The sequence below is a fragment of the Bombina bombina genome, chromosome 1 (assembly GCF_027579735.1).
Source record: "Bombina bombina isolate aBomBom1 chromosome 1, aBomBom1.pri, whole genome shotgun sequence".
Lineage (NCBI taxonomy): Eukaryota > Metazoa > Chordata > Amphibia > Anura > Bombinatoridae > Bombina > Bombina bombina.
This window is the reverse complement of record NC_069499.1, coordinates 1,287,682,846-1,287,695,605: the sequence shown is the minus strand read 5'-3', so window position 1 is coordinate 1,287,695,605 and position 12,760 is coordinate 1,287,682,846. Positions and strand designations below refer to the sequence as shown.

Genomic DNA, 12,760 nt, shown 5'->3' with positions numbered 1-12,760 from the left:
AAATAGATCATCTACAAAACATTTATGCAAAGAAAAAATGAGTGTATAATGTCCCTTTAATTTTATTATCATTAATTTGTATAGCGCCTCAAAATTTCCTTTTACTTACCCCTCCAAATTCTCGAAAACGCTGAAGGATTTCATTGTTAATAAAGCAAGACTGGGCAGGATTGGCCAAGGCTTGATCCAGTACATGGTCAATAAAGTAGATTCCTGGCTCTATGGTAAGAACCATCCTCTCCTGAAGATTACGAGCAGTGCGCAGGCTTTTCAGACCAGGCAGGTCAATGCGGTCAACCCCCTAATAGCAAAAAGCTTTGTTAGGATACATTATAAACTAGTTAGCAATGACAGATATTAAAGTATTAGATTTTCTACAAGCATTTGCACTTAGCATATAGGGACATAAAAGTACTGTATACATTGCACATAGGAAACATGTACTTCCTGTTAGCTTCAAAATCAATCTAGTTAGTTTTGGGATAATGTTTTTCATGTTTTTAGCATGTTTAACAGTGCATTCACATTTTATTGTATTTTTTTTATGTCCCTTGAATTTTATTATTAGATCAACATGCTGGTTTCATAACCTTAATTATGTTATTAGTATAAGTAATACAAGTTATTACTGTATTATCTAAAACAAGGTCTTTTTCTTCTTCATATTATTTAGACACAATTGAGTATGCAGATGCAACCTAACTTCAAGTATAGGCGCATCTATTTGTAATATAGTCCTTGTGAAAAGGATATTTTTGTTAACACAAGTGCTCTAACCTGACATATATAATATATAATAATAATAATAATAATATAATAAATATAAATAGTTCACATTCCAATGTTCTTCACATAACAGAATATGTTCTATTTATTCATAAATACATATTTTTATATATATATATATGATTTTTTGATAAAATATATATCTATTCCAGTGACGTGCAGTGACGTCAGAGGCTGATGAGGCAGTGGCTAGGATACACCTTCATTCTTTAGATATCCTTTTTTGAAGAAATAGCAATGCACATTGGTGAGCCAATCACATGAGGTATCTATGTGCAGCCACCGATCAGCAGCTACTGAGCATATTTAGATATGATTTTCAACAAAGGACATCAAAAGAATGAAGAAAATTAGATATTAGATGTAAATTGGAAAGTTATTTAAATTTGCATATGGGTTTCATGTCCCTTTAAATGGTGTCTTGGAAAACTGGTCAACTTAGTAAACATCTGATTTTAGTCTAAAAGGATTGTAACAGAAACTCTTGCCAGATAACACAATGCTTGCTCTGATTATGAGATCTAGAAATCCATGCCCATTAAAATATGTTTAAAACATACTTTTTACTTTAATGCTGCAAATTATGCTTATAGATTCCTTCATTACATAAGGGATGAGAGTCAGAGGGGGAGGAAGAGAGACAGAGAGAGAAAGAGACCATGGGGGAGAACAACACATAAGGAGAGAGATGGATAGATAGCTAGAGAGAGAGACACACACACAAGGGGGGGGGGGGGGGACCACTGCATTTTAAAGTAATAAAACAGCAGAGCTACAGAGAGTTGAGAAAATGAGACTATAATTTAGTGTGAAGTACAGAGGCAAGCTGCTAAGTTAGTGGGTGTAAAGTTTGAGTAAACAAAATACAAAAACGACCCTGCTGTAAAAGAGTAAACAAACACTAAACCACATTCATTAAATTATCATTTTCACTAACAGATCCCTTTCAGTAAAATCTTACTTTAATAAGATGTGGGTGAAACAGTGCTCTCTGTGCCTCTCTCTTCCTGCTCTGTAAGGATTCAGGAAGTGACAGTGGCACATTCCACTGCACTTAGAGGGGAAGAACAGAACTCTCTTTTTCACTTTAGCAAAGCTAGCAGGTTCACAGGACAGCAACAAAATATATGAAAGTTGTTTTTTTCCGTTTTTGTTTTGTTTTATATGATTTAACATCCAGCCCCAACCCTATGTTCCACTTACTAATGGCCCTCGCTGGATTGGTTCAGCCCAAATAGGACTGCCTCAAATAAGCAGTTAATGGGCCATGCAATGATCTTAACCACTTGCATCCAGTAGATGGCGCAGCATGTTGTGTAATGGTGGGCAGATCTGCTTGTGCCTCTCCATTGCACAACATATAGCTGTGAGAAAAAAAAATGCTGGGGGAAAAAAATTACAATTTTTTTTTAAAGCCAATAAAAAAATATATATTTTTGCCCATATGAGAGGTGAAGCACTGCCTCACCTGCCTCTAGTGACTGCACATCACTGATCTATTCCTATATATGATTATATATATCTATATCTATATATATATATATAGTGATATTGATCAACCCCAAAAGGAAGAGAAGACGCTTCACTCTCCGGTCTTGGCAAAGTTCCTTTATTAAATATCCAGCATCAATCAGAAAATCCCAGAAACGTTTCAATACCAATTGGTATCTTTGTCAATGGGCAATCAAAGCATATTTATCCCAAAATAAGGTTCCTAAACTAACACAAAACCACTCACCTATAAGTACCCGTAATGCGTCTCTGTCACTTCCGGTGTATCGGAAGCCGCCCCCACGAGCATGCGTCCAGCCACTCACTAGCCACATGGCTAATTTGCATAATCAACAAACGTAATGACGTTTTGCGCTTCTATTGCGCATAACAACTCTAGCAACTGTGCATGTCTGGGTGGCGGAAGTTCCGATAACATCGGACTAACTAATACAAGTACTACTATTATAATCACCATAGTGAAAAAAAAAAAAAATACCGTAAACATATTAAAAGAATGTTAAAATATCACATTACTTGAGGTCTCAATCAGATCTTGTACCTGTATCATCAAAGCTGCAATAATATTCAAACAACATTATACTATCAGGTATATTACTCGATAACCCATTAATGGCTAGAACAATAATATCCATTAGTGTCAAATTTTCTAAATAAATGTATCAAGTTACAATCATCAGTAACTCATATCAGTCTTTCATGTCTAATGGAGTATAGTAGGAAACATTATTAAGGCCACAGCAATACACTGAACACAGTTCATTCAGAGACTTTGTAAATATATGTAGTATGGACAAGTCCATCTTTTTAGATCTTGATGACCTAGACCGATTAATCATGGACATCTCATTCAGAGAAAGACATTAAAGTCCAATTGCATATTTAGTCCCTTAGGAGCCACCTCTCTAAATATGCAATTGGACTTTAATGTCTTTCTCTGAATGAGATGTCCATGATTAATCGGTCTAGGTCATCAACATCTAAAAAGATGGACTTGTACATACTACATATATTTACAAAGTCTCTGAATGAACTGTGTTCAGTGTATTGCTGTGGCCTTAATAATGTTTCCTACTATACTCCATTAGACATGAAAGACTGATATGAGTTACTGATGATTGTAACTTGATACATTTATTTAGAAAATTTGACACTAATGGATATTATTGTTCTAGCCATTAATGGGTTATCGAGTAATATACTTGATAGTATAATGTTGTTTGAATATTATTGCAGCTTTGATGATACAGGTACAAGATCTGATTGAGACCTCAAGTAATGTGATATTTTAACATTCTTTTAATATGTTTACGGTATTTTGGTTTTTTTCACTATGGTGATTATAATAGTAGTACTTGTATTAGTTAGTCCGATGTTATCGGAACTTCCGCCACCCAGACATGTGCAGTTGCTAGAGTTGTTATGCGCAATAGAAGCGCCAAACGTCATTACGTGTGTTGATTATGCAAATTAGCCATGTGGCTAGTGAGTGGCTGGACGCATGCGCGTGGGGGCGGCTTCCGATACACCGGAAGTGACAGAGACGCATTACGGGTACTTATAGGTGGTGGTTTTGGGTTAGTTTAGGAACCTTCTTTTGGGATAAATATGCTTTGATTGCCCATTGACAAAGATACCAATTGGTATTAAAACGTTTAGGGGATTTTCTGATTGATGCTGGATATTTAATAAAGGAACTTTGCCAAGACCGGAGAGTGAAGCGTCTTCTCTTCCTTTTGAGGTTGATCGATATCACCATATGTTTTTTCACGCAGCACCCCGGCGGATGTCTTAAGTCCCAGTGAGTGCACCTGTTGTGGATACTTATATATATATACACTAGTCCTAAAGCCAGTGTACACGGGCCATTTTTTGTAGTACAGCGGTCCCACCCCTTGCTCTCTCTCCCCCCTCTTTTTTGCTCTCTCTCCCCCTCTCTTTTGCGCTCTCTCCCCCTCTCTTTTGCGCTCTCTATCCCCCTCTCTTACTCTTTCCCCCTCTCTTTTACGCTCTCTCTCCCTCCCCTCTCGTTTTGCCCCTCTCTTTTGCTCTCTCCCCCCTCTCTTTTGCTCTCTCTCTCTCCCCCCGTCTCTTTTGCTCTCTCTCCCTCTTCTTTTGCTCTCTCTCCCTCCCCCTCTCTTTTGCTCTCTCTCTCTCCCCCTCTCTTTCTTTCATGTAATTAGCAAGAGTCCATGAGCTAGTGACGTATGGGATATACATTCCTACCAGGAGGGGCAAAGTTTCCCAAACCTCAAAATGCCTATAAATACACCCCTCACCACACCCACAATTCAGTTTTACAAACTTTGCCTCCGATGGAGGTGGTGAAGTAAGTTTGTGCTAGATTCTACGTTGATATGCGCTCCGCAGCAAGTTGGAGCCCGGTTTTCCTCTCAGCGTGCAGTGAATGTCAGAGGGATGTGAGGAGTATTGCCTATTTGAATGCAGTGATCTCCTTCTAAGGGGTCTATTTCATAGGTTCTCTGTTATCGGTCGTAGAGATTCATCTCTTACCTCCCTTTTCAGATCGACGATATACTCTTATATATACCATTACCTCTGCTGATTCTCGTTTCAGTACTGGTTTGGCTATCTACTATATGTAGATGAGTGTCCTGGGGTAAGTAAGTCTTATTTTCTGTGACACTCCTAGCTATGGTTGGGCACTTTGTTTATAAAGTTCTAAATATATGTATTCAAACATTTATTTGCCTTGACTCAGAATGTTCAACTTTCCTTATTTTCAGACAGTCAGTTTCATATTTGGGATAATGCATTTTAACATTTTTCTTACCTTAAAATTTGACTTTTTCCCTGTAGGCTGTTAGGCTCGCGGGGGCTGAAAATGCTTCATTTTATTGCGTCATTCTTGGCGCGGACTTTTTTGGCGCCGGAAGTTGCGTCATTTTTTGACGTTATTTTGCGCCAAAAATGTCGGCGTTCCGGATGTGGCGTCATTTTTGGCGCCAAAAAGCATTTAGGCGCCAAATAATGTGGGCGTCTTATTTGGCGCGAAAAAATATGGGCGTCACTTTTGTCTCCACATTATTTAAGTCTCATTTTTTATTGCTTCTGGTTGCTAGAAGCTTGTACTTTGGCATGTTTTCCCATTCCTGAAACTGTCATTTAAGGAATTTGATCAATTTTGCTTTATATATATGTTGTTTTTTCTCTTACATATTGCAAGATGTCTCACGTTGCATCTGAGTCAGAAGATACTACAGGAAAATCGCTGTCAAGTGCTGAATCTACCAAAGCTAAGTGTATCTGCTGTAAACTTTTGGTAGCTATTTCTCCAGCTGTTGTTTGTATTGATTGTCATGACAAACTTGTTAAAGCAGATAATATTTCCTTTAGTAAAGTACCATTGCCTGTTGCAGTTCCTTCAACATCTAAGGTGCAGAATGTTCCTGATAATATAAGAGATTTTGTTTCTGAATCCATAAAGAAGGCTATGTCTGTTATTTCTCCTTCTAGTAAACGTAAAAAATCTTTTAAAACTTCTCTCCCTACAGATGAATTTTTAACTGAACATCATCATTCTGATTCTGATGATTCTTCTGGTTCAGAGGATTCTGTCTCAGAGGTTGATGCTGATAAATCTTCATATTTATTTAAAATGGAATTTATTCGTTCTTTACTTAAAGAAGTCCTAATTGCTTTAGAAATAGAGGATTCTGGTCCTCTTGATACTAAATCTAAACGTTTAAATAAGGTTTTTAAATCTCCTGTAGTTATTCCAGAAGTTTTTCCTGTCCCTGATGCTATTTCTGCAGTAATTTCCAAAGAATGGGATAATTTGGGTAATTCATTTACTCCTTCTAAACGTTTTAAGCAATTATATCCTGTGCCGTCTGACAGACTAGAATTTTGGGACAAGATCCCTAAAGTTGATGGGGCTATTTCTACCCTTGCTAAACGTACTACTATTCCTACGTCAGATGGTACTTCGTTTAAGGATCCTCTAGATAGGAAAATTGAGTCCTTTCTAAGAAAAGCTTATCTGTGTTCAGGAAATCTTCTTAGACCTGCTATATCTTTGGCTGATGTTGCTGCAGCTTCAACTTTTTGGTTGGAAACTTTAGCGCAACAAGTAACACATCGTGATTCTCATGATATTATTATTCTTCTTCAACATGCTAATAATTTTATCTGTGATGCCATTTTTGATATTATCAGAGTTGATGTCAGGTTTATGTCTCTAGCTATTTTAGCTAGAAGAGCTTTATGGCTTAAAACTTGGAATGCTGATATGGCTTCTAAATCAACTTTACTTTCCATTTCTTTCCAGGGTAACAAATTATTTGGTTCTCAGTTGGATTCCATTATTTCAACTGTTACTGGTGGGAAAGGAACTTTTTTACCACAGGATAAAAAATCTAAAGGTAAAAACAGGGCTAATAATCGTTTTCGTTCCTTTCGTTTCAACAAAGAACAAAAGCCTGATCCTTCATCCTCAGGAGCAGTTTCAGTTTGGAGACCATCTCCAGTTTGGAATAAATCCAAGCCAGCTAGAAAGGCAAAGCCTGCTTCTAAGTCCACATGAAGGTGCGGCCCTCATTCCAGTTCAGCTGGTAGGGGGCAGGTTACGTTTTTTCAAGGAAATTTGGATCAATTCTGTTCACAATCTTTGGATTCAGAGCATTGTTTCAGAAGGTTACAGAATTGGTTTCAAGTTGAGACCTCCTGCAAAGAGATTTTTTCTTTCCCGTGTCCCAGTAAATCCAGTAAAAGCTCAAGCATTTCTGAAATGTGTTTCAGATCTAGAGTTGACTGGAGTAATTATGCCAGTTCCAGTTCCGGAACAGGGGATGGGGTTTTATTCAAATCTCTTCATTGTACCAAAGAAGGAGAATTCTTTCAGACCAGTTCTGGATCTAAAAATATTGAATCGTTATGTAAGGATACCAACGTTCAAGATGGTAACTGTAAGGACTATCTTACCTTTTGTTCAGCAAGGGAATTATATGTCCACAATAGATTTACAGGATGCATATCTGCATATTCCGATTCATCCAGATCATTTTCAGTTTCTGAGATTCTCGTTTCTGGACAAGCATTACCAGTTTGTGGCTCTGCCGTTTGGCCTAGCTACAGCTCCAAGAATTTTTACAAAGGTTCTCGGTGCCCTGCTGTCTGTAATCAGAGAACAGGGTATTGTGGTATTTCCTTATTTGGACGATATCTTGGTACTTGCTCAGTCTTTACATTTAGCAGAATCTCATACGAATCGACTTGTGTTGTTTCTTCAAGATCATGGTTGGAGGATCAATTTACCAAAAAGTTCTTTGATTCCTCAGACAAGGGTAACCTTTCTGGGTTTCCAGATGGATTCAGTGTCCATGACTCTGTCTTTAACAGACAAGAGACGTCTAAAGTTGATTACAGCTTGTCGAAACCTTCAGTCACAATCATTCCCTTCGGTAGCCTTATGCATGGAAATTCTAGGTCTTATGACTGCTGCATCGGACGCGATCCCCTTTGCTCGTTTTCACATGCGACCTCTTCAGCTCTGTATGCTGAAGCAATGGTGCAAGGATTACACGAAGATATCTCAATTAATATCTTTAAAACAGATTGTTCGACACTCTCTAACATGGTGGACAGATCACCATCGTTTAATTCAGGGGGCTTCTTTTGTGCTTCCGACCTGGACTGTAATTTCAACAGATGCAAGTCTCACAGGTTGGGGAGCTGTGTGGGGATCTCTGACGGCACAAGGAGTTTGGGAATCTCAGGAGGTGAGATTACCGATCAATATTTTGGAACTCCGTGCAATTTTCAGAGCTCTTCAGTTTTGGCCTCTTCTGAAGAGAGAATCGTTCATTTGTTTTCAGACAGACAATGTCACAACTGTGGCATACATCAATCATCAAGGAGGGACTCACAGTCCTCTGGCTATGAAAGAAGTATCTCGAATTTTGGTTTGGGCGGAATCCAGCTCCTGTCTAATCTCTGCGGTTCATATCCCAGGTGTAGACAATTGGGAAGCGGATTATCTCAGTCGCCAAACGTTGCATCCGGGCGAATGGTCTCTTCACCCAGAGGTATTTCTTCAGATTGTTCAAATGTGGGAACTTCCAGAAATAGATCTGATGGCGTCCCATCTAAACAAGAAACTTCCCAGGTATCTGTCCAGATCCCGGGATCCTCAGGCGGAGGCAGTGGATGCATTATCACTTCCTTGGAAGTATCATCCTGCCTATATCTTTCCGCCTCTAGTTCTTCTTCCAAGAGTAATCTCCAAGATTCTGAAGGAATGCTCGTTTGTTCTGCTGGTAGCTCCGGCATGGCCTCACAGGTTTTGGTATGCGGATCTTGTCCGGATGGCCTCTTGCCAACCGTGGACTCTTCCATTAAGACCAGACCTTCTGTCGCAAGGTCCTTTTTTCCATCAGGATCTGAAATCCTTAAATTTAAAGGTATGGAGATTGAACGCTTGATTCTTGGTCAAAGAGGTTTCTCTGACTCTGTGATTAATACTATGTTACAGGCTCGTAAATCTGTATCTCGAGAGATATATTATAGAGTCTGGAAGACTTATATTTCTTGGTGTCTTTCTCATCATTTTTCCTGGCATTCTTTTAGAATACCGAGAATTTTACAGTTCCTTCAGGATGGTTTAGATAAAGGTTTGTCCGCAAGTTCTTTGAAAGGACAAATCTCTGCTCTTTCTGTTCTTTTTCACAGAAAGATTGCTATTCTTCCTGATATTCATTGTTTTGTACAAGCTTTGGTTCGTATAAAACCTGTCATTAAGTCAATTTCTCCTCCTTGGAGTTTGAATTTGGTTCTGGGAGCTCTTCAAGCTCCTCCGTTTGAACCTATGCATTCATTGGACATTAAATTACTTTCTTGGAAAGTTTTGTTCCTTTTGGCCATCTCTTCTGCCAGAAGAGTTTCTGAATTATCTGCTCTTTCTTGTGAGTCTCCTTTTCTGATTTTTCATCAGGATAAGGCGGTGTTGCGAACTTCTTTTGAATTTTTACCTAAAGTTGTGAATTCCAACAACATTAGTAGAGAAATTGTGGTTCCTTCATTATGTCCTAATCCTAAGAATTCTAAGGAGAAATCGTTGCATTCTTTGGATGTTGTTAGAGCTTTGAAATATTATGTTGAAGCTACGAAATCTTTTCGTAAGACTTCTAGTCTATTTGTTATCTTTTCCGGTTCTAGAAAAGGCCAGAAAGCTTCTGCCATTTCTTTGGCATCTTGGTTGAAATCTTTAATTCATCTTGCCTATGTTGAGTCGGGTAAAACTCCGCCTCAGAGAATTACAGCTCATTCTACTAGGTCAGTTTCTACTTCCTGGGCGTTTCGGAATGAAGCTTCGGTTGACCAGATCTGCAAAGCAGCGACTTGGTCCTCTTTGCATACTTTTACTAAATTCTACCATTTTGATGTATTTTCTTCTTCTGAAGCAGTTTTTGGTAGAAAAGTACTTCAGGCAGCGGTTTCAGTTTGAATCTTCTGCTTATGTTTTTCGTTAAACTTTATTTTGGGTGTGGATTATTTTCAGCAGGAATTGGCTGTCTTTATTTTATCCCTCCCTCTCTAGTGACTCTTGTGTGGAAAGATCCACTTCTTGGGTAGTCATTATCCCATACGTCACTAGCTCATGGACTCTTGCTAATTACATGAAAGAAAACATAATTTATGTAAGAACTTACCTGATAAATTCATTTCTTTCATATTAGCAAGAGTCCATGAGGCCCGCCCTTTTTTTGTGGTGGTTATGATTTTGTATAAAGCACAATTATTCCAATTCCTTATTTTATATGCTTTCGCACTTTTTTATCACCCCACTTCTTGGCTATTCGTTAAACTGAATTGTGGGTGTGGTGAGGGGTGTATTTATAGGCATTTTGAGGTTTGGGAAACTTTGCCCCTCCTGGTAGGAATGTATATCCCATACGTCACTAGCTCATGGACTCTTGCTAATATGAAAGAAATGAATTTATCAGGTAAGTTCTTACATAAATTATGTTTTTGCTCTCTCTCTCCCCCCTCTCTTTTGCTCTCTCTCACTCCCCCTCTCTTTTTCTCTCGCTCTCCCCCTTCTCTTTTGCGCTCTCTCTCCCCCTCTCTTTTGCGCTCTCTCTCCCCCTCCTGCTCTTTTTCTCTCTCTCCCCTCTTTTTTTGCTCTCCCTCCTCCATTGCTTGCTCTCTCTCTCCTCCCTCTCTTTTGCACTCTATACCCCCCTCTCTTTCTCTCTCTCCTCCTCTTTTGCTCGCTCTCTCCCCCTTCTCTTGCTCTCTCTCTTTCCCCTCTCTTTTGCGCTCTCTCTCTCTCTCCCCTCTCGTTTGCCCCTTCTCTTTTGCGCTCTCTCTCACCCCCCTCTCTTTTGTTCTCTCACCCCCTCTCTTTTGTTCTCTCTCCCCCTCTCTTTTGCTCTCTCTCCCCCTCTCTTTTGCTCTCTCTCCCCCTCTCTTTTGCTCTCTCTCCCCCTCTCTTTTGCTCTCTCTCCCCCTCTCTTTTGCTCTCTCTCTCTCCCCCTCTATTTTGCGTAATCTCTGCCCCCTCTCTTTTGCTCTCTCTCCCCTCCCGCTCTTTTTCTTTCTCTCCCTCCTCTTTTTTGCTCTCTCTCCCCTCTTTTTTTGCTCTCTCTCCCCCCCTCCTCTTTTGCTCTCTCCCCCCCCCCCTCTTTTGCTCTCTCTCTCCCCCCTCTCTTTTGCTGTCTCTCGCTCCATCCTCTCTCTTGCTCTCACTCTCCTCCTCCTCTTTTGCTCTCTCTCTCCCCCTCTCTTTTGCTCTCTCTCTCCCCCTCTGTTTTGCGCTCTCTCCCCCTCTCTTTTGCGCTCTCTCTCCCCCCCTCTCTTTTGCCCCCTCTCTCTCTCCCCCTCTCTTTTGCTCTCTCTCTCCCCTCTCTTTTGCTCTCTCTCCCCCTATCTTTTGCTCTCTCTCTCCCCCTCTCTTTTGCTCTCTCTCTCCCCCTCTCTTTTGCGGTCTCTCACTTCCCCCTCTCTCTTGCTCTCGCTCTCCTCCTGCTCTTTAGCTCTCTCTCTCCCCCTCTATTTTGCGTTCTCTCTGCCCCCTCTCTTTTGCTCTCTCTCCCCTCCCACTCTTTTTCTTTCTCTCCCTCCTCTATTTTGCTCTCTCTCCCCTCTTTTTTTGCTCTCTCTCCCCTCTTTTTGCTCTCTGTCCCCCCTCTTTTGGTCTCTCTCCTCCATCGCTTGCTCTCTCTCCCCCCTCTCTCTAGCTCTCTCTTTCTCTCCCCCTTCTCTTTTGCTCTCTCTCTCCACCTCTCTTTTGCGCTCTCTATCCCCCTCCCGCTCTTTTTCTCTCTCTCCCTCCTCTTTTTTGCTCTCCCTCACCCTCTTTTGCTCTCTCTCCTACATCGCTTGCTCTCTCTCTCCCCTCGCGTTTGCTCTCTTTCCCCCCTCTTTTGCTCTCTCTCCCCCTCTCTTTTGCCCTCTCTAACCCCCTCTCTTTTGCTCTCTCCCCCTCTCTTTTGCTCTCTCTCCCCCCTCTCTTTTGCTCTCTCTCTCCTCTCTTTTGCTCTCTCTCTCCCCCTCTCTTTTGCTCTCTCTCTCCCCCTCTCTTTTGCTCTCACTCTCCCCCTCTCTTTTGCTCTCACTCTCCTCCTCCTCTTTTGCTCTCTCTCTCCCCCTCTATTTTGCGCGCTCTCTGCCCCCTCTCTTTTGCTCTCTCTCCCCTCCCACTCTTTTTCTTTCTCTCTCCCCTCTTTTTTTGCTCTCTGCCCCCCCCCCTCTTTTGCTCTCTCTCCCCCTCTCTCTCGCTGTCTCTCACTCCACCCTCTCTCTTGCTCTCACTCTCCTCCTCCTCTTTTGCTCTCTCTTTCCCCGTCTCTTTTGCTCTCTCTCTCTCCCCCTCTCTTTTGCTCTCTCTCTCTCTCCCTCTCTTTTGCTCACTCTCCCCTTCTCTTTTGCTCTCTCATTCACCCCTCTCTTTTGCTGTCCCTCACCCCCCCCTCTCTCTTGCTCTCTCTCCCCCTCTATTTTGCGCGCTCTCTGCCCCCTCTCTTTTGCTCTCTCTCCTCTCCCGCTCTTTTTCTCTCTCTCCCTCCTCTTTTTTGCTCTCTCCCCCCTCTTTTTTTGCTCTCTGTCCCCCCTCTTTTGGTCTCTCTCCTCCATCGCTTGCTCTCTCTCCCCCCTCTCTCTTGCTCTCTCTCTCACTCCCCCTCTCTTTTTCTCTCGCTCTCCCCCTTCTCTTTTGCTCTCTCTCCACCTCTCTTTTGCGCTCTCTCTCCCCCTCCCGCTCTTTTTCTCTCTCTCCCTCCCCCTCTTTTGCTCTCTCTCCTCCATTGCTTGCTCTCTCTCCCCTCTCTTTTGCTCTCTTCCCCCCTCTTTTGCTCTCTCTCCCCTCCCGCTCTGTTTCTCTCTCTCCCCTCTTTTTTTGCTTTCCCTCCCCCTCTTTTGCTCTCTCTCCTCCATCGCTTGCTATATCTCTCCCCCCTGTCTTTTGCTCTCTTTCCCCCCCTCTCTTTTGCACTCTCTCTCC

General features: G+C 41.4%; 1 protein-coding gene across 1 annotated transcript in view; it reads right to left on the bottom strand.

Annotated features, from left to right (window-relative positions):
- Positions 1 to 12,760, bottom strand: part of PEPD (peptidase D) — a 999,359-nt gene that overhangs the window by 37,425 nt on the left and 949,174 nt on the right. Inside the window, exon 14 of the mRNA XM_053701517.1 lies at positions 110 to 301. Coding sequence (XP_053557492.1) covers positions 110 to 301 — 192 coding nt within the window. The remainder of the gene's footprint in view (positions 1 to 109; positions 302 to 12,760) is intronic.